This window comes from Periplaneta americana, chromosome 15 (genome assembly GCF_040183065.1).
Source record: "Periplaneta americana isolate PAMFEO1 chromosome 15, P.americana_PAMFEO1_priV1, whole genome shotgun sequence".
Taxonomy (NCBI): Eukaryota; Metazoa; Arthropoda; class Insecta; order Blattodea; family Blattidae; genus Periplaneta; species Periplaneta americana.
Window position 1 is genome coordinate 185,185,399 of NC_091131.1, and position 22,366 is coordinate 185,207,764.

Consider the following 22,366-nt stretch of genomic DNA (forward strand, 5'->3'; position numbering starts at 1 on the left):
AAAAATCGTATGCGTTTTTAATATGGTAATGATTTGTTTATACATTACTTTTAAATTTAACAAGTTGCATACTACGCAAAAGCATAAATAAAACAAAAAAATCATCAAAACATTATCATGAACAAATTCTCGAGGAAGCGCCTAGTGGGTCGTTTTCGACCCACCCCATAAATTTTTACCGAAGTAAAAAAATTAGTATTTTCATAGTTCCTCATGCTTACAACGTCCCTCTTGACTCACTTAATATGATATGTAAAACAAAAATTAAAAAAAATAATAATCTGGGCATAAATGGGTTAATTTCACGAAAACGTAATAAAGCACGTAAATATTTATTTAAACTAATATTAACTCTTTGCTAGATGTATCTACTGATGTAATTGTTTTCGTAATTTTAGTATCGATACAAGCGGTATAATAACACAAATAAAATAAGGAAAGAAATATTTAATTTTTTTCTGGGAAAACTATCGAGTTTTGACCCTATGTTGTATGGACATTTTTTGATCATGTAGAGCGTACCCTGCGACTGTTAAAAGGACGGCACTTACACCCCTTACACCTTGTATACTGTTGTGCAGTGATACCGCAAGTTACTGGATAAAGTGTGGCCTTCGCTATATAGTAATTGCGTTTTCCCATGCTACTGAATATCATAATCATGGAATATTTGAGACTACTATAAATGTTGAATTCTACATGAGTGTATTAGTCTTAAGGGTCAAATTTGTAGTAAAAATGTACAAAATATTATTTTTAATTAAGTTCTTTTATTCTCTGGGCTAGCCGTGGTGTACGCAGCAGCTAAGGCTCGGTACTTCAAGCATGCAATAGAATTCGCTAACTTTCAGATCCCGCCTAGGGCAAGGATGTTTATTCCGTCCTATTGTCACGTGTTGTCTTAGACTTGGAGGAAAGAAAGACGTAGTGTTGACCCTCATCGCATGTGACCCGTAATTTATCCTTGCAACATACAGTTGAGAAAATCTGCTGTGGGCTACGGTTGAGAATACCGTAAGGTTTTTAAAATTATTGTCCTTGCATATTGATGTTCCAGGAGGTCTATTGAACTCGCAGTACGAGAACGCAAAATCGAAGAAAAAATGATGGCTTGCTTTTCGTTGTTATTATAGCCCGAGCCACTTGCACCGTTATTTTTTACAGGCTGAGTAGTAGATATGTTTTCAAGCCGCTTGTAGACGACACGGCTCTCTGATAGGTTGAAATAACCTGTTCTTCGTAACTCGAGAACGGCTGTATGGTATGGGAAAGTACAAGGCAGTGTTAAAACTTTTATGTGAATTCTGAAGGCTAAAAACAGGGAAGTGCCAAAATGTAATGAAAGCATTTTAATAATAATAATAATAATAATAATAATAATAATAATAATAATAATAATAATAATAATAATAACAACAACAGTAATAATAATGTTTCAGTTTAATGCTCAGAATATTAATAATAATAAAATATAATAATAATAATAATAATAATAATAATAATAATAATAATAATAATAATAGCCGTAAATCCCCAATGGGGCAAGGCCTCCTGCTTGGGCAGGGATGCTCGAGTCTTGACCACCAGAAGGGCCGACCAGGGGCCTGTTTCTCAAAAATACTAGTTTAGTAGTTGACCAGTTACTAGTTACCAGAGTATATTTCACCAGCTGTAGTAGATTCTGTTTCTCAAACTATTTTACCAGTCTAGTAACTTGTGACAATTTTTCACTAGTCACATGATCTGTTTCACTAGTTAGCTGATTGAGTTATTTTGTTTATAGTCATTGGTAGATATTGTGATTTGAGGTTAGAAAGCTAAGTTGTTTGTTTTGGTTTTGTTTTCTCTTTTCGGTTGAAATTCCATCAATTAAAAGCAAATTAACTATACTCAATATGAATAATAAATCAAAGGATATACTATTCGGTGCTTTTTAAAGCGTATTAACAAAAAATGATGCAATAAACGAAATGACAAGAAATTTTGTAATGTGTGAGGCTAGGGAACAGATGCCTCAGAACAAAGATTATGCATACGTTAGGGACACTTACTGGCCCAACATTAAGAAAGCAACTTCGATAAGTACCAATTCAAATTGACTAGTGGGTCTACTTCCGACATGAATGTCACTTATGACTTGATGAAAAATCCGCTATTTTTTTTTTTTTTTAGTTTTAAATTTGATATATTCATAATTATTATTGTCATTTTATATTTAATTTGTAGGCTAAAGCTAACAATGTCAGAAGAACTGGCTGTGGAGGAGGAAAGCCAGTAAAAATTACTGCAGTTGATGAATTGGTATTAGATTATTAGTAAAGAATTCTGCATATTTTGCTGGTCTAGGACAGAAAGACCTGATGGCACTGGAAAATAATCAACATCCCGATTTGTAGAGCAATTTGTATTTGAAGCTTTGCTGATAATGTATGACTTCTATTTGTTTGTCTTGTTATGGCAGGTCCCACTATATTTAACAACTCTTGAAGCTTTTCAGCACTTTACCTAAACTTTTCATTATATTTAAACAATGCTCCCTTAAAGGAATAATATTTGTTCTTTCTCTATATAGTTCTAGCTCTTCTCATAACAACTTCATCACTTCAATCAGAATCACGAAACCACAATATTTTGTTTTGATTATCTGAGAAAGGTCGTCACTGGTAACTGATAATATAGGAATCACCCGTCTTTAGAGTCTTGTAGGAATATTCCTGGTGAATACTAGTATAATCAACTAGATTAGCATTTTGAGAAACAGAATCACTTATTAACTGGTGAAATCGACCAATATTACTAGTCTGTGAACTGGTAACTACTACTTTACCCTTGTAGTTTCTAGAAACATAGACTTGTAAAATAAAGTAATATTACTACTGTACAGTCTAGTATTACTAGTCCATGAGGTTTGAGAAACAAGCCCCTGATGGTCTATATTTACATTCCTAGTTTCTTTTGTCCACAATTTCACTAGCACTGGTTGTTGCTGCCGCTCAAAGGTGGTTGACTGCGTCCCTCCACCATGTTCTTTGGCGTCCTATTCTGGTGCAATCACAGAAAGTTAAAAAATGTACGTATTGAAAGTCATTAAATATGTTGTTACTGTTGTCACGCAGGTTGTATTTTATCCTTATTATTATTATTATTATTATTATTATTATTATTATTATTATTATTATTATTATTATTATTTTTTTTTTTTTTTTACTGTTGAAGAATGTTAGGTGCTGCAGGTGAACGATGAGATTAGGAGCTTTAGTATAAATCCAGGTTCCATCTTGAATTCGTTAAACATGAATATTATTGAGAGAAACTGCGTTCATGTAACTGTCCACTGCACATTAATATTTGTGACCTCTACCGACAGACTTCACACAGCTGGCTTTCACTGTTTAGAGCTGCAATGCCGCGCTGACCTTTTATGCAGGCGGTACTGGTTCGATTCCTTTTCACGTCTGGATGGAATTTGTGATGGACAAAAGAGACATTGTAAAGGGCTTTCTCGAGGCACTCCCATTTACCTCTTTCATTCCACCAACACTTTCCACTTCCTATCATTTCATCTATCATCTTTAAGAGACTAATAGTAAAAAAAAAAGTAGGAATCGCTCTGGGTGGCGCCATCCGTATATTGCTGCTCTTTTGTGCCCGAGTTTGTGGGTTCTATCCCGGGCCAGGTCGATGGCATTTAAGTGTGCTCAAATGCGACAGGTTCATGTCAGCAAATTTACTGGCATGTAAAAGACAAAATTCCGGCACACTGGCGATGTTGATATAACCTCGGTAGTTGCAAACGTCGTTAAATTAAACAATTTGAAATTGAAGTAAAACTAGGCTGGGGTGATGTCTTGGGGTAGTACGAGTTTCCGATTTTGACTGATAATTATAATTGGAAACTCTCTGGCTCACCCCGAACAAAGACGATGTCCCGAGAAGAATTAATTATTGAGTGTAGAATTTCTGTATGCAGTAGCGAATTTAGTGCCTGTTTTTATTCCAGTTCGTCCAACCAAATGACTGCATGGATAGTGTGAGAGATGAGATTCTTAAAGAAGTTTCGGACACTATTGATAAACACTCGCGTCCACCGCTGTGGAGTAATGGTTAGCATGCCTGACCGTGAAGAGCGGTCCGGGTTCAAATCCTGGTTGGGACAATTTAATTGATTGAGGTTTTTAAGCATTTTTACTCAACTCATTAAGATATAATGCTGGGTAACTTTAGGCTCTGTACCGTGGACTCACTTCGCTGGTATCATCACCATCTCATTCAGACTCTAGATCATACCTGGACAAACAGCGCTCAACGAGCGAGTGCGCTCCTTCGGAGCGGGAGAGCTGTGTTAACCGCTCGCCGAAACGGAGAGGAAGATACATCAGAATGGCATAGACTTGCTGTAGGTAGAGGAGAGGGAAACGACCACTCAGCTATCTAGTGGAGTGCAGTGTGTAGGCCTATTCTCAGTAACTGTTTCACGTTGCTTACCTACTGCTACAGTACAGTATGGAGGAATCTAAAAGACGGAACATAACATTTAACATTTAACGATTTACAGCCCGAACTTATTGATCTTCAATGTGACCTAAGGGCTAAAGATCGTTTGGATAATACTACTAGCCTGGTTGAGTTTTACAAGACTAAACATTAGCAATAATATCCACGACTACACAGGCTGGCTGTGAAAATGATTGCTATGTTTGGCTCAACATTTATATTTGTGAGCAACTGTTTTCTATAATCAACTTTAATAAAGGCAGACATCGAACATCTGTAACTGATGTTTCATTACGATCAGTAGGCTACTGTTCCTCTCAGATGCCAACAGAATAAAACCCCGTTCTAATGTACTGATAAATAAAAATATAACAAAATGATATTGTACATATAAGTAGCTATAGAATTTCTATTATTTCTGTAAAATAAATATTTCTTTATTAATTAATATTAGTCCAAGATAGATTTGCAAACAGGAATTCACTTCATAAACACTCGTAATAGTTCTTCCTTTTGTGTATATTTTGTACGAGATCGCCCCTTCTTCCAGTCCACCCTTATACAGAGCGTAGCTAATATCTGCATTCAGCTCTTGAGCTGTGAGCCGGCTCGGAGAGCGCAAACCTTGTGCAGGCCTGCTCTAGATAATCACAGCAAATGTTAAAGCGTCGTAAAATAACCAATTAAAGCACTCGTTTCTTAAAGAAGTGTCTGCTACCAGTTACAAACCTCTTTTGTTACGTGTAGCTTACATAGAAGGAAACAATGTGCAAGTGAAAAGGAATTTGCTCTTAGTGTTTGTTCAAACATTGTAACTCACTAATATGTTTCTTTAGATGCGTATGACTTCTGAATGCCAACTGGAATGTTAATTGCGTGTATGTAGTTAATCCGTACAGTTTATAAAACGTCAAAACATATGTTTTACTGTTGAGTTAATAAAAATCAAATTTTGTGTGCAATCCAGAATATAGGCCTACTAATTTTTCCGTCATTTTGCTGCGTAGGCCTAGTAAAATATATGATTTTGACCAATAGGTCAAGAAAAACTATAGGCTAAATAGTGATGCGATTTTCAAATGAATCAGACCTGCTTCGAAACTCTTGAAATGTGAAAGTACAGAGTGATTCAAAATGATGGAAATTTGTTGTGTACACTTACTATAAAGAACAATGCAGTAATATGGTGTGCATCTGTTGGCTAAACCTTCAATGTATTAATTGGCACCTTACATACACTGGATGTAAGTACTCTGTGCCACTTGGCACATCACGTAGTTATCAGTCCGATCGTCAAATTCTTGTCACACTCTCCGTAACATTTACTCTTTATAGATACAATCACAACAATATTCCTTTGCCTTACTTTAATGTTTGTTTTGTTGTGTACAATCACAGACGGCATCCTTCATCCCCAAAGACAGAAATCGCATGGAGTCAGGTCTGGTGACCAGAGAGGTCAACCATGCTCTGTAGGCCAGACAGTGACAGTAGCATTTCCATTCCAACGATATAGCAGCTGTCCAATGAGAGAAATGCGGACTTCATTTTAGAAATGAGATCTAAAGCTGTATTGTTGCAAAGCGGAGAAAGTACAGACGAACTTTTGCATTGTTGTTATAGAGTTTGTCTTTGCTAGTTGAAAAACGTAAAGGACTTGTATTGTGAAAACAGCATTTTTGCACTTTTTATCCCCTAGTGGCGCAAGTGTGAAACAAATTTCCCGAATATGTAAAATAGAATCTTTTACAGTTTAGCTAAGAATCGAGGCACATCATGTTTACATCATTTTGAATCGTGATATCCGTGTCACCTTCTTAAAGATCTTCATTTACGAGTATAACTAAATGAATGCGTATGTCACAGTTAAGTGCAGTTTACACAGCTTTACAATATTACATCAATTGAGGGACTGATGGTAAGGCACAGTAAATTGTAGAGCTCTGCTGTTATGTACCGGTACTCATAAATCCCAAATGTTAGGGATGTGAATTATGCTATTGGATAGCATCCTCTGATTGAGGTTCTGGCTGATGTGTTCATATATTATTAGGCAGTACATCTTACTCGACGGTCCACTCCTGTGAAGTAACGGTTAGTGTCTGGTAGCGTCTGGTAGCCCAGGTTCGATTCTCGGTCGGGGCAAGTTACCTGGTTAAGGTTGTTTTTTCCGGGGTTTTTCCTCAACCCAATATGAGCAAATTCTGACTAACTTCCGGTGCTGGACTCCGGACTCATTTCACCGGCATTATCACCTTCATCTCATTCAACTTAGACGCTAAATAACCTAAGATGTTGATAAAGCCTCGTAAAATAACCTACTAAATTAAAATCATTTGATGATACAGTATGTGTCAGAGGAACAACAATTGTTTGTATGCATCTGCAGACTGACTAGTGTAATATGTACCTAGTCGGCGCTGTATGCAATGGAGGAGGGAAGGAACTGGCCACCCTACACCATTATCTCTGGCCTAGTTGCCTCATAGGTGTGTCTTCTTGGTGTCACTTGTGGATTTAGACTTGTCTTCGAACAGTTGACTAAACAACAACAATACATATCAGGATTTGTGGTATGTCCCCTTCCCTCAATTGTTTCTTGTAAAGAAAGTGCCCGTCTAACTGAATATCCAGCCTAGGGACATCAACTTCTAGGTAAAAGGTAAAAATGTAAAGGTATCTTCGTCACACGCCATGAAGGTAGCCTACTTGGGGGGCATGGAGGTAGAGCCCCATGCTTTCCATGACCTCGGCACTAGAATGAGGTGGTGTGGTCGGCACCACGCTCTGACCGACTTTCACCCCCGGGAAAGACCCGGTACTCAATTTTATAGGAGGCTGAGTGAACCTCGGTCAACTCCTAGGTATGAATTAGCCTATTATAGTCGAATCTCTGTAATTTGTTTCCATTATGAACATCTTATGTAACTGTAAAGGTACCACATTACTGGTACTAAATTTCATTTATATTCAATATATTTCTATAGTTTATTAACATATAATTTCAATATGAAATGGAAGACTTGAAGCAAGTAATGATTTAAGAGTTACTCTCACAATTTGGAGGAACTTGAGTCTTAACATACGTTGAAGCTATTGGAAAATACACGTCCCGCTGTATACGAACGCCAAATAAAACGATAAAGCAACGAATCTGGATTTCGATTTTTATTTTTGTTAAAGGGTTAGATAATACAGTAAGTTGTTATTCCAGTAAAACAGCAATTGTCACGAAAATGCCACTTCAAACCTATATTTACTTCATATCTTCAAATATCTAATGTTAGGAAACGGATTCATAAATAGAAAAATTGAAAGTACTGATTTCAAACCTAGAAGTGTTAAGCATATAAGCTTTCATATTCAGCTTATGTGGTCTTTAACATGGCTGTATTGTCTATTTATGATTAGCTAGATGCCGAAGGCGGAATTGTTAAAATATTGAAATAATGTTTGAAAAGTATTCTTTGTACAACATTTACATTGAAGCCAGTAAGTTTCACTAAAATTCACAGTTAAAACTTACAATTCTTACAGACGTGCGTGCATCGAACACTTCTGCCACTGATATGATAAGCTGACGTGTCTCTTTATGATTGTAGTTCGAAAATCACTCACGAGTCTTGACATTTCTCATCATTAGTAGCCAATCATTATTCACATTGAATGATATTTCTACTTCTGCCTTGATGTTCCAGTTTTGTAAGTTTTATGCGACCACTAATATTTTCGTACTTCATTTCAGTGCCCCACATGGCTCATGGAAAGCATGTAGAAGGGGTTCAGTGGAGGAAAGACGGAGGACCTGACAACGAAAGGTAAGGAATATTATTTTACATACAAATTTATATTCGTTTTATTAAGGATATTGTGTGCGTAGAACACTTGGAGTTTAAATTTACTGCAAGAAGCTCAATAATAGCATATTTTTAGTAGCTTCATCTATTGTCGTAGCTTGTCTATAGATCTCGGTTAAAGACGATAAAAATTAAAAACATTCACAGAGCGTACATAAAATTTTAAAATAAGGATTCTCTGGTAAAACTCTGCACAGTTTTTCACTCAATATTTATATTTAGAGCAGCACACTTAAGTTCACATTTCACTTTCTCAAAGATTGATATAGAATCATGAAGCGGCAATCCACACTTTTCTAGATTCTGTATTTCTTGGAGTGGATTTTATAATTGTGCCTGTATTAAACTGAAGTTTCTCTGCAATGTTTACTTTTCGAAATAGTCTGTGTACGTTGAATCAAGAAAGTAACACTTGGGTTTAGTCGTAAACAGCTTTGTTAATCGCACTAAAATTACCAGAATAAAAGAGAACAGCTTTAATCCACGCACGCCCAGCGGGTAAAACTTGGTTCCTGGGATAAAGAGAGTTCAGGGAGGTTTTCCCTGCAAGAATTAAGGCGGACAGGAATTTTTACGAACACCTTAATATAAGAATTCTGCAGTGCTTGGGGAAAGTGGCATAAGTCATTTTCCACAAACATTTTTCATTAATGTATTGACAACTTACGGAATATCTGCTTGCTTGGGATAAGAGACATAAGTATTTCATACAGAAAAAAATCAAATCGACATAAACCAGTGTGAAGACAGTTTTTTTCTTCTTTTGTAAAATTAACATTTCGACTTCTGCCACTTTTCCCGACATATATTATTTCTTACTATCATCAGGTGAACAAATACTTTCAGAATCTAATCATGTATCTCGTATGTGCCACGTAATATTAAACCCATAATTGTTTTCATGAACATTTTTCATTTCTCTCAGCCTGAGTAGAGCAGTCGGTCTAGCGCTAGTCTTCTGTGTTCGAGGTTGCGTGTTCGATTCCGGCCCAGGTCGATTGCATTTAAGTGCGGCATGCTCATGTCAGTAGATTTACTGACATTTAAAATAACTCCTGCTTGACAAAATTCCGGCGAAAAAAATATATATACACACGCATACACATATACAGTATAAGTCTTACGGAACAGCAGAATTAAACAACAGAGAAATTATCTAATATTTATCACTGTATGAAGTCAAAAGAGTAGTAACCCACCCTGAATACTACCTATGTATAAGTAGGCAGATTGCATTCTAATAAAATATTATAATTTCTACATGTTTGTGTGTCAGCATTTAGTACTCGTCTAGCTATAAAATAGCAACCAATTTTTAAGTATGAACGAAGTGAATAATAATATCTTAAAGATAGAAGACGTGAAAACGTTCACATCTTTTATTGTATCGATATTTCAACGTACTCGCGCGTTTGGGTATTGTCGTCCGACGTCATCAACAATGGCCGACAGACACGACAAGACGGATCGTTTCCATGGAAACACTGTGGTTTGCCATTTTCTGCCTACGTCGTATTCCGGTTTCCCCACCAGATTTTATTCGCCAGCTAGTGGCTGGGCTGTCTTAGCTCTTTTGTGAGAACATTAATTTCTGTTAGGAATTGGACGTCTACGTAATATTATACAACTGTTTAAAATAACTTAAATAAAAGGGCCTCGTTATGTAACTAACTGTCACGTGATTTCCTCCCTTTTTACGACTCTACGACATAACCAGTTGGATGGACAGTAGATAGTATGTCGGAATAATTTTATCTTTTCGGATCGGGCAGAAGTGAAGATTGAATTTACAGTACGTAAGGTACTCTTTATAGAGTAGGTACAGAGTTATTTCAACATGAGTTACTAGTTACGAAGGACGAAACTGGTAATTCGGATTAGGCACAATATCCACATTAGAACTGAAGCGTGTATCGAAATGGACGGCCACCATTTTAAAAAAATGTGTTTAAATATCCATATTTAGCCTATTTATTTTTCAATTTAACTTCATTCTTTATATTGTACGCTAATGTACTCTAGACAGTATAATATACACTACATAATTAATACCTCCACATGGACAGCTCAGTTCGTGAGTAAAAACACTCGCTGTTAATACTATACTGTATTTTCATTAAACAAAAACCTAATGAAAATGATCAAACTCTATATAGCGCTATATTTCCTAGTTTACGTAAATGGATGAACTACTTTCCTTCCCTCCTATACTTATTAAAGTGATTTGTTTGTATATTACGCCAGTATCATCGAACTTCAATTGTGGAAGGGGGTAGCAAATGGCGTGGATCCAAAGGTATAGCCAGCTTAATATTAAAAATGTTTGTAAAAATAAAATGATGTCCCTGTACAGTTGTCAAAAAGAAAGTGGCCGCACTCGTGAACAGCGAAAATTTTCTAAGTCCACTTCGGGTCACGGCGATGTTACACGATGCATGTCCTTGTAGAAGCAGTTCCGGAACTATAGAATTATTCCATGTCTGCGTCTCATAGACCAGCAGTAGAGTGCTCGCTTAATGGTTCAAAGAGTGTGAGTTCGGGCCTTGTTCAAGTTTTCATCTTATTTTTTTAATTGTTCTTTAGTGATATAAATAATATTCAAATTATATTTTGTATTCTGTTATCGTTCTTTAGCGTTACAAATAACATTCAAGTTAATAATTATTTACATTCTGTTATCGTTCTTTATGGATATAAATAATATTCAAGTTATTTATATTTTGTCATCGTTCTTTTAGCGTTATAAATAATATTCAAGTTATAATTTTTTATATTCTGCTATCGTTGTTTAGTGATATAAACAATATTGAAGTCATCATTTGTAATCTGTTATCGTTGTTTAGTGATATAAACGATACTCAAGTTATCATCTATATTCTGTTACCGTTCTTTAGCGATATAAATAATATTCAAATTATAATTTACATTCTATTATCGTTCTTTAGTGATATAAATACTCATATTTTATATAAATAATTATTTTAATATAAATAACCGTTTTTCTTTGTAAAATAGGTTATTTTATTTAAATAATTAATTATATTTTATATAATATCTTACATTAATTAAACAAACCGATATTTATCATTTATATTGTTATCGTTTTTTAGTGATCATATATAAATAATATTTAAGTTATTTATATTGTTATCGTCGTTAGCGACATAAATAATATTCAAGTCATTTATATTCTGTTATCGTTCTTAAGCGACATAAATAATATTAATTTAATATTAGGTTTGGAACAATACTGGTGTTAGTTTTTTTATTTTTATATTATTATATTATAAGTACTATCTTCAAATACAATAACATGAAAATCAGTGACGAGGAATTGAAACTGAGAAGTTTACATCTAAATTCCGACGTTTTTCCGACTGAACTGCGAGGGCACAAGTAAAGAAACATTTGCGGAGAAAGTGGCCCATTCCCCCTCCACGATTTTCTAACGATTTGTACAAGTTCGTCCAGGATGCGGTGGGCAAAGGCTAATTGAGATTTCCCGGTTCTGATCAGGTCAAAAATCCGGAGGGCCCAATTAGTCAAATCCACTCTCTCACCGCCACGCTTGGGCCCCTGGGATCTATTAAGATTCGAAAGAGACAGTGGTGTGCGGAAAGCAATGGGAAGTTAGCTCATTTATCCTTCCCAAGAAAAATCGCAAAGATGAGCAAAGGAAGCTTTTAACAGAAAAAGGTGCAACTTCTGGGGACCTCTGGAAAATGAACTAAGGAAGAGACTAGTGAAGTGTTTTGTGTGGAGTGTGACACTGTATGGGGAAAAAACTTGGACATTACGATGAAATGAAGAGAAATGAATAGAAGCATTTGAAATATGGATGTGGAGAAAAATGGAACGTGTGAAGTGAACAGACAGAATAAGAAATGCAGTTGGGTTGGAAAAAGTGGATGAAGAAAGAATGATGGTGAAACTGATTAGAAAGAGAAAAAGGAATTGGGTGGGTCACTGGTTGAGAAGAAACTGCCTACTGAGGGATGCATTGGGAGGAATAGTGAACGGGAGAAGGGTTCGGGGCGGAAGAAGATATGAAATAATAGACGACATTAAGATATGTGGATTATGTGCGGAGACTAAGAGGAAGACAGAAAATAGGAAAGATTGGAGAATGTTGGGTTTGCATTGAAAGACGTGCCCATGGGCAGAACACTCATGTATGTCCAGGTTGCTTGTGGAATGTCGTGGCTGAGAACAGTCGCTATTTGAAAAGAATCTAGTCGATTCCATGCCCACTCGACTGCAAGATGTGATCGATATGTGGAGAAGATAGAATCTTGGCTTTTTGCTGTTTTTTTAACGATTAATTTTTTATGTTCTAAGGTAGACGCCAGTACGTTTGTTTGGTATATGTCACGAAACAGATTTTTGTTGCGAATAAAACCTTTTTTTTTTTGTTTTTATTTGCAGCCATAATGTCATAATAAATAATGATAAAGTCATGACATAATACATTCATGAACCTGATGTTAATTACTAAAATAATCGTATAAGAGAAAGGAGCAATTATGTAGCCTATGCTTTGTATCTCTGTCTTAAGATCGAAACAAAAAAGAACATAAAAAGCACTGGGTTGTATTCGAACGCAAGGACCTCATGCATAAGAGGCAGGAACGCTGTCATTACGCTATTAAATAACACAAAGAATTATTGAATTATAACTGTACATATCAGGCAACGTGCTACAACAACATGTAACATCGCCTGTCTCCGAATTGTAGCGAAGATACCCGAAGGGAATTTTGCTTCTGGAGAGCGGCCACTTTTTCTTTTGACAACTGCACATACCCGTAGTACAAATAATGGCCCACGTCTATATAATTCGATAATAAAACTTCAGCTAGAATTGCAGTCTTGTAGTAATGAAATTTTCGATTCCAGATTCAAATAGTCATAGGACAGAGTTCCCTAGTTTATATTATGTATCATGTATTTTAAAACAAGTTTATTTGTTCTCTGAGTACATTATATCATTTCTCTCAATGTTATATTTTCGTTAATATATCTATATGATTTCCTGCTAATGACACTAATAATAATAATAATAATAATAATAATAATAATAATAATAATAATGGGTACAAGTAAACTCCTTCCCAGGTGGTGACAGGATTTTTTCTCGTTGCCAAACTTTCAGAACGGCCCCGAGGTTCACTCTGCCTCCTATAAAATTGAGTACCGGGTCTTTCCCGGGGGTAAAAGGCGGCCAGAGCGTGGTGCCGACCTCACCACTTCATTCTAGTGCCGAGGTCATGGAAAGCATGGGGCTCTACCTCCATGCCCCCCAAGTGCCTTCATGGCATGTTACGGGGATACCTTTACCTTTTTTAAAGTAAACTCCTATGTGAATATTAAGCATATATTTTGTAATTGTGACACACTGGCTTATTAAGTGTGGATTATTGTTATCAATTATGTAGTCCGACTGCACATAGATGTTATTTAAATCTGTAGAATAAATAAATGAACAAAATCCCACTAATAAAATTGTTTATTCTTCCTACTGAAAAAAATTATATTTTGCACACAGGAGATATTGTAGGAACAACGATAATGTTTTTGTTACATTCATCTTAAGCCAGAGCACGGCGGGTTCAGGGTGTAAGGGCGATCTCCTCGTGACTGCCATCTGTGCTGCAGGGAAGAGTGTTTCCGTCTGTTGGCAACTGCTACTGAATTCACTGCGATATAGCGATGTTTCCTAGAAACAAAATATATTTCTTACTAAATAAAAATAAAAAAAAATGGAGAAGAAAGATTCTATTATTTTTATTTTAAGCATTTAGTGCTTGAACTTACTGTTATTGAACACCTTTCACCCTGTATAAATTTTTGTACCACCTTTCACAGTTGAGATGCAGCTCTTCGCTTGTTTCATTCTGTATGAACTGAAACAACCCAGAACTCACCACGTGGAGGTGGCTGCATGTCGAGTTCCGCCTTGCCCATCCCAACCACCCTACCATATATGGGCAAGTGCAATCGAATATTAATTTTTTGTGGTTTGCAATTAACGTTCATATTCTTAGACTTGAATTAATATTTACTTTTCCATTTTATGTTCTTTTTGTCTCTTTTATAACAGTCACTTTTGGAATGATAGAGAAAGTCGGCCACTAAAAATTTGGTATATATATATATATATATATATATATATATATATATATATATATATATATATATAAATGTTACGTTTTATTTAACGACGCTCGCAACTGCAGAGGTTATATCAGCGTCGCCGGATGTGCCGGAATTTTGTCCCGCAGGAGTTCTTTTACATGCCAGTAAATCTACTGACATGAGCCTGTCGCATTTAAGCACACTTAAATGCCATCGACCTGGCCCGGGATCGAACCCGCAACCTTGGGCTTAGAAGGCCAGCGCTATACCAACTCGCCAACCAGGTCGACTATATATTTTTTTTCACATAATAATAAGTGTAATAATTTAGAAGAAGAATTGACTCTTACCTCCTTTTGCTCCCCTACTTCTGCCCGCCCCCGCGGCTAGACGATGGTCCCGGTAAATCGTCATCATCGAAAGGTGTTTGTAGATCCCGAAGGATTTTCAAAACCTTCATTCGATGCTTCTGTTCTCTGAGCCATGCGTCGATGTACAGCTGTCAAAAAAAAAAAAAAAAAGTGGCCGCACTCGTGAACAGCGAATCTCGTGAACAGCGAATATTTTCAAAGTCCACTTCGGATCGCGGCGATGTTACACGATGCATGTGCTTGTACAAGCAGTTCCGGAACTATGAAAGTGTTCCATATCTGCGCCTCGTAGACCAGCGGTAGAGTGCTTGTTTAATGATTCAAAAGTCGTGGGTTCGGGCCTTCTTCAAGTTTTCATTTTATTTTTTAATCGTTCTTTAGCGATGTAAATCATATTTAAATTATCATTTATATCCAGTTATCGTTCTTTATGGATATCACGTTATTTATATTTTGTTATCGTTCTTTAGAGATATGAATAAAATTCAGGTCATCATTTGTATTCTGTTATCGTATTATAACGATATGAATAATAATTATTATTGTATCTCCAATGGGGGTTAGCCCTATGTTACATATGTATGTTAGGGCTATAGTTTTATACACAAAAAAAGATAAGCATAAAGAGAAATGGAAAAGAAAATTAAATTAGCTTACGCGATGTAAACAAAACATAAACAATCCGTAAATTAGGCATTGCGATTGCAAAACAAATATCAGTTATCAATTTGAAACATACAAAAACATTAACAACACACATACGTAACACTTCCATAACACAAATATGCAGATTTTCGTACCATACATCATAAATTAATACACAATAGTCACACAAACACAATCAAACTATAATTACGACATTGCGACGACATCAAGCATCCCATAACTGACTCACATACATAACAAATCAAGCATCCGTTACAACACATATACTTCAACATAGTAACCACACTTTTAAAAGTTACAAATTTGGCTCCAAGAAAAATAAATAGGACACTGTTACTAATTACTATTCTTCTACAATTTCTTAAATACATCTGTAATAAATCTGCGAAATTCCGATATGAATAATATTCACGTTTTTTATATTGTTATCATTCTTTAGCGATTTAAATAATATTCAAGTTATCATTTATATTCTGTTTTCCTTCATTAGCATTATAAAACAATATTCAAGTTATTTATATTGCTATTGTTCTTTCGCAATATATTAATTAAACAAACCGATATTTATCATTTATATTCTGTTATCGTTCTTTAGTGATACTGTATAAATAATATTCAAGTTATTTATATTGTAATCGTTCTTTAGCGATATAAATAACATACATTTAATATTAGGTTTGGAAAAATCCAGTTGCATAATACTGGTATTAGTTTTTCTTTTTGTATTATTACATTATATTATCTTGAACCACAATAAAATGAAAAGGAGTAACGAGGAATTGAACCTGAGACGTTGACATCTAAATTTTGACGTTCGTCCGCTGAGCTACGAGGGCAAAAGTGTGGAAACATTTTCGGAAAAATTGGCCCAATCACACTCTAAGATTTTCTGATGATTCGTAGAAGCTAGTCCAGGATGCGGGGGGCAAAGGCTAATTGAGATTTCCCGGTCTCTGACCGGGTCAAACATCCTGATAGAATTAATATTTAACCCTTGCCGTGACATTCGGTGAAGTCCGGAGGGCCCAATTAGTCAAATCCACTCTCCTCATCTCCACGCTTGAGCCCCCTGGAATTTAATAAGATGCGAAAGAGATAGTGGTGTGCGGAAAGCAACGGGATGTTACCGCATTTAGGCCTATCCTTCCCAAGAAAACTGCAAACATGAACAAAGGAAGCTTTTAATAGAAGAAGAAGGATCTTGTGCGGACCTCTGGAAAAAGAACTAAGGAAGAGACTAGTGAAGTGCTTTGTGTGGAGTGTGGCATTGTATGGGGAAAGAACATGGACATTACGACGAAATGAAGAGAAACGAATTGAAGCATTTGAAATGTGGATGTGGAGAAGAACGGTGCGTGTGAAGTGGACAGACAGAATAAGAAATAAAATTGTGTTTGAAAAAGTGAGTAAAGAAAGAATGATGGTGAAACTGATTAGAAAGAGAAAAAGGAATTGGTTGGGACTCTGGTTGAAAAGAATAATAGACGACATTAGGATATGTGGATCATATGCGGAGACTAAGAGGAAGGCAGAAAATAGGAAAGATTGGAGATTGCTGGGTTTGCAATGAAAGACCTGCCCATGGACAGAACATTTATGTGTGTATGTTCAGAATGCCTGGAATATCGTGTCTCAGAACAGTCGCTATTTGCAAAGACTAGTCAATTCCATGCCCACTCGACTGCAAGATGATCGAGATAAGAGGAAGATAGACTAAATATTGAATTGTGGCTTTTTGTTTTGTTTTTTGAACGCTTAATTGTTTGAATGTTTTAAGGCCGACGCCAGTAAATTTGTTATGTTTATGCCACGAAAGATATTTTATTGAGAATAAAATCTTTTTTCTTTCCATTTGCAGCCACAATATCATAATGATAATGATAAAGTCATGGCATAATATATTAATGAACCTGATGTTAATTACTAAAATAATCATAAAAGAGAAAGGAGCCATTATGTCTAGTTTGTCTTTCTCAAAAACAGAACAAAAAAAAGACATAAAAAGCACGAGGTTGTAGTCGAACGCAGGACCTCATGAATAAGAGCCCTGAACGCTACCATTACCCTATCGAATCACGGAATGAATACTTCAATTATAACTGTAGATATCAGGCAACGTGGTCCAACAACATGTAACATCGCCTGTCTCCGAATTGTAGCGAAGATACCCGAAGGGAACTTTGTTCCAGGAGAGCGGCCACTTTTTCTTTTGACAGCTGTACACGTAGTCGTCTTGGTCTTCCCAGTCAGAAGGGTGCAATGGCCTCTGGCGCCACGCGTCCTTCATCGGAGGAAGAGGACGATCAGGATCCCATGGAGCAGCGTCGGTGCGCTGTCGGGGAGTCTTGCGTTTGCTCTTGCCCGGGGTTGCTTTGCCTTTCCCCTTCGTCTCTTGAGACTCAGGGGGAGGTCAAATGTCACCGTCTTCTGAGGGCGACCGGGATCCCGATCTTCTTTTTTATCTTTCTTAAGGATAGAACGGGGGGGGGGAGGTGGAGGTGAAGGTGAAGGTGAAGGTGGCGGTGGGGATGGGGATGGAGGTGATTTTGATGAGGAAGGTAATGGGGTTGAGGGGAATGACTGTCGTTTGGCTGTGATTATTGGTGTGGGGTGTGCGTAATAATATTTAAATTGGGTGACATACCGGGGGTGTTCTGGTTGTGACGAAGTGGGTGAGGAGGGAGTTGGATCAGGAATCTTGGAATCATTCCTGTCCGCTAGGCTACGACTATTCCATAGACAATAGCCTCCTACTCCCACCGTCCCCAGCATCGTCACAATTCTGACCAATTCTGGTCTCCCTAAGGAGAACCGCGTTGCGCCTCCCGAAAATTCTCGGCGTCCCGCAATCGCAGATAATCCTTTTAAAACCGAAAGCGCCGTTCGCATTATTCCTAACTTTTTCGCAGAAAATGGCAAACCACAGTGTTTCCATGGAAACGATCCGTGTTGTCGTGTCTGTCGGCCATTGTTGATGACGTCGGACGACAATACCCAAACGCGCGAGTACGTTGAAATATCGATACAATAAAAGATGTGAACGTTTTCACGTCTTCTATCTTTAAGATATTATTATTCACGTCGTTCATACTTAAAAAAAATTGGTTGCCATTTTATAGCTAGACGAGTACTAAATGCTGACACACAAACATGTAGAAATTATAATATTTTATTAGAATGCAATGTGCCTACTTATACATAGGTAGTATTCAGGGTGGGTTACTACTCGTTTTGACTTCATACAGTGATAAATTTTAGAGAATTTCTCTGTTGTTTAATTGTGCTGTTCCATAAGATATTTTATACTGACAAGAGTGTGTTGGCATACTACAGCTTTTATTATCGAAATATGAAATGTGTAGAGACGACGATGAATGCACGTTATTGGACGCAAACGGGTATGAATAAGTACCGTAATATTTTAATGGAAATGAAACAGTAACAATTTCGAAACATTTACAATGAAGTTAGAATACTCAGTTTAGTGCATTGTACTCTTCCCAACAAGAATATGCTTACTAAGTTTATTTTGAATTCTGTTTATGATGTCACTGGATGGGTATTCGACAAGCGCGATAACGAGATTGTGTATGATGACGAATACGATGATGTCTTATGTGTTGGTATGTCTAGTATGCGGCTATGTTGGGTGCGTGTGAAGAGATTGTGGTTCGATGATATGTAACTGAAGCGAAGGCGAGGTAGATGGATAATATAGAGGTGTGAAGGATTGGGATTGGTATAGTCGAGTGTACTGTTTATGAAGATATTACATGTTAGGGCTTTGTTCTTAGTTTTGTTTCGTTATGGTGCTTAAGGAGGAGCTGAACTGAATTTTGATAATTTCTAAATTATAAAACATACAGTAACTGTATTTTTTTTTTTTTTTTTTTTTTTTTGCATACTAGTTCTGAGCATTACTTGGTACATACAGTGCAGATTTTCAAAGCTGTAGTTAAGTAATATTGGCATTATTAATTAATTATATTAAGTTTATATTAATATTTTATATCAAGATTCCTGTCTTCTGCCATAATTTCACAAATTTTTCAATGAAGTTTATTCTCAAGCTATCTTATGGCATGGGATAATATAATTGCCTTTAGTTAGCTGAAGCTTTAATCATGTTTTGAATTGAAAATTATTGAATTTAATCATTTGAAAATTAAAAAGAAATGCATTATAGGGAATTAAATATTTTAGACCCAATCATACTTTACAATTGCATAATATTGAATGTTAATTATCAAATAATGGAATATACTAAAACAGGGGAAAAAAATCAGAACAATGTGTCAATAAATGTGGGAGTAGATAAGTTTTGAAAAAATGATTGCGTATAAAACATTTAAATCCAGAAAATAGACACCGAAATTTAAATGCATTCTACATACATCCTCAAACTCTGGTATCACTTGGACTCATATATGTAGTAACTGAAACGGACTCTTTGTCTCAGTGTGCGAACAAGTATTAGAAAATTAAGGGAAACCACAGTTATTTTGAGATAAAAAGAGGAGAAGCATTGCAGAGGGAGCAGACGTGACCCATCGTGGCATTTAAATAGGTAGCAATTTTGTAGATGTAAACAAATAGAACTTAACCTAAACCAGTGTTGTCAGACACAGCCTAAACGGAGCGGAGCGCTCCACTATAACTCGTAGCGTGCTCCGGTGCTTCCACAGACATAAGCAAGTTCACGCTCCGACTGGACGTCTCTAGCACCACAACCGGTTTCGGAGCTTACAACTCTGACACTACTGACCTAAACAATAACAGCGATAGCAGAAGACTGGTGGAGAAACTACTAGCAGACACTGGGAGTTCAGTGGCGACTCTTGATTTTTTTTTTGTATGTAGGATATGAGATTGATGACTGATGACCAAGACAGAAATTATTAATAATAATAATAATAATAATAATAATAATAATAATAATAATAATAATAATAATAATAATAATAATAATAATAATAGAGCAATCAAATTTAATTAGTTTTTGACTCACCATTCTTGAACTGGCAATTTATTTGTAACGAAGTTCGATTCTCCTCCCCTTTTTACTTGCGAAGATGGCTCCTAAGCCATTGTTCTGCCCGATATTTACCGATGCTCCGTCGTACGTTTGCGCAATTAATTTCTTGCTATAGTCAAATTCTTCTAAATAATCAAATGCAACTTCAGATTTTCTTTCGGCTGTCATCTGAAAATCCAGTTAATTCTTGTATTTATTATAGCCTATTTTATTTACTTTTATGTAATTTATTTTTATTCTTTTTATACTTAATAATAATAATAATAATAATAATAATAATAATAATAATAATAAATTAATAATAATTTGTTTATGTTTGCTGGCAGAGTTAAGGCCATAGGACCTTCTCTTACACTCTACCAGGTCACAAAGTAAACAAGCAGTGAAAATTTTACATGATTATATCATTTTAAATTATTTATTATTTCGTTTATTCCATTCTTTTAAAATAACCACTGAAATGCATTTAAGAAGGCTATAAGGATACTTGAAAATTTTTATTGTAATCTTTGACAGGGTCTTCATCACCCAGAAAGAAGGGTCGTAGTATTAGGATTCACGGTCATATCCTCATACGCGGTTAAAGTCAAGCCATACTCCGCCCTCAGCATCCTCCCCCGCCCACTTAATTCACTGCTAGAAAAAACCGTTTGCTGTAAGATATTTGGATGGTTCGTCAGAAATTATTTCTGAGCTGTGCAGTGGCGACAACACACGACAGAAAGTGAAGCTGAAATAAAATTATTTCGTCAGCTGCATTGAAGATCAAAATATGTAATTAAAATGTTTTCTGTCCTGAGAGGCACGAAATTAAACGGTAGGATCATTCTCATGTCCTTCATGGAGGAATCGCCACTGTGTGAGTTATACGACTACACCGGTAGTGGTGCGGCGATTCCAGTTGGTGTAAGAAGGTCTAAGCTCTTTCTACTGGAAAATCTTTGAAATAAAATTATGTCACTTCACAAGTTAATAGCTAACACGTTATTGATGAGAACCTAGCTGTAACTCAAAATGAATACAATAAAACCACGTTAATCAGGACTAATTGGGGGATAAGTTGACCGGTTTAAGTAAAATAACCTAAAGGAACTGTAGAAAGTGCATTAAAAATCCGTTTATAGCAATAAAACACGTTTATTATAGTTTAAGTGCATAGACCTGAATACACTTTATAGCACAGTAAAATATAAATAAAATATAAATATAATATATATATATATATATATATATATATATATATATATATATATATATCTGTACCGAAAATCGGAGGATTATTGATGTAACTGCACATTAGTCTGGATCAGTACATGACAGTACTATATTTGATACCTGCCTTCAGTGTGCAAATTTGGAAATCAGTGAATATTCCAATTATTTTTTTATATAGTATCAAAATCCCAATAGAGAGATTATTTGCAGTTTGGAAGAGGAAATGTCCTGTTCTGGCACTAGAAATGAGGGCGAAAATTCCTCAATATTGGCGACCATTGTAGCGACAGCAGTTCTGCACAACATAGCCAATGAGGTGGTGGATGTGCCTGTGGAGCCTGGTCGTTACAATGGAAATGCAGAAAGAACAGCATTAATGAACACAGTGTTCTGCAGGCAGTAATTATATATTTCATACCTTTATTTATTTATGTACTTTTTTACATTACAGTATTAACTATAACCTAATTATGTGTGAGAAAAGTTGTAAAAATCACTGCAAGATATACCGGTACTGAAATAATAATACTGAATGCTGTGTATGTAATTATTGATTCAAAATAGTCAAGTAATAATTTATTTAACTAGCTAGC

At 35.9% G+C, this 22,366-nt stretch overlaps 1 protein-coding gene across 2 annotated transcripts in view; it reads left to right on the forward strand.

The window, feature by feature from the left end:
* LOC138715580 (uncharacterized) overlaps positions 1–22,366 on the forward strand; it is a 387,038-nt gene that overhangs the window by 53,336 nt on the left and 311,336 nt on the right. For both annotated transcript variants that reach the window (XR_011336495.1, XM_069848654.1), the window contains exon 2: positions 8,240–8,312. Coding sequence is in view for 1 of the 2 variants with exons in the window: in XM_069848654.1 (XP_069704755.1) it covers positions 8,248–8,312 (65 nt within the window). In the remaining variant the exon portion in view is untranslated. The remainder of the gene's footprint in view (positions 1–8,239; positions 8,313–22,366) is intronic.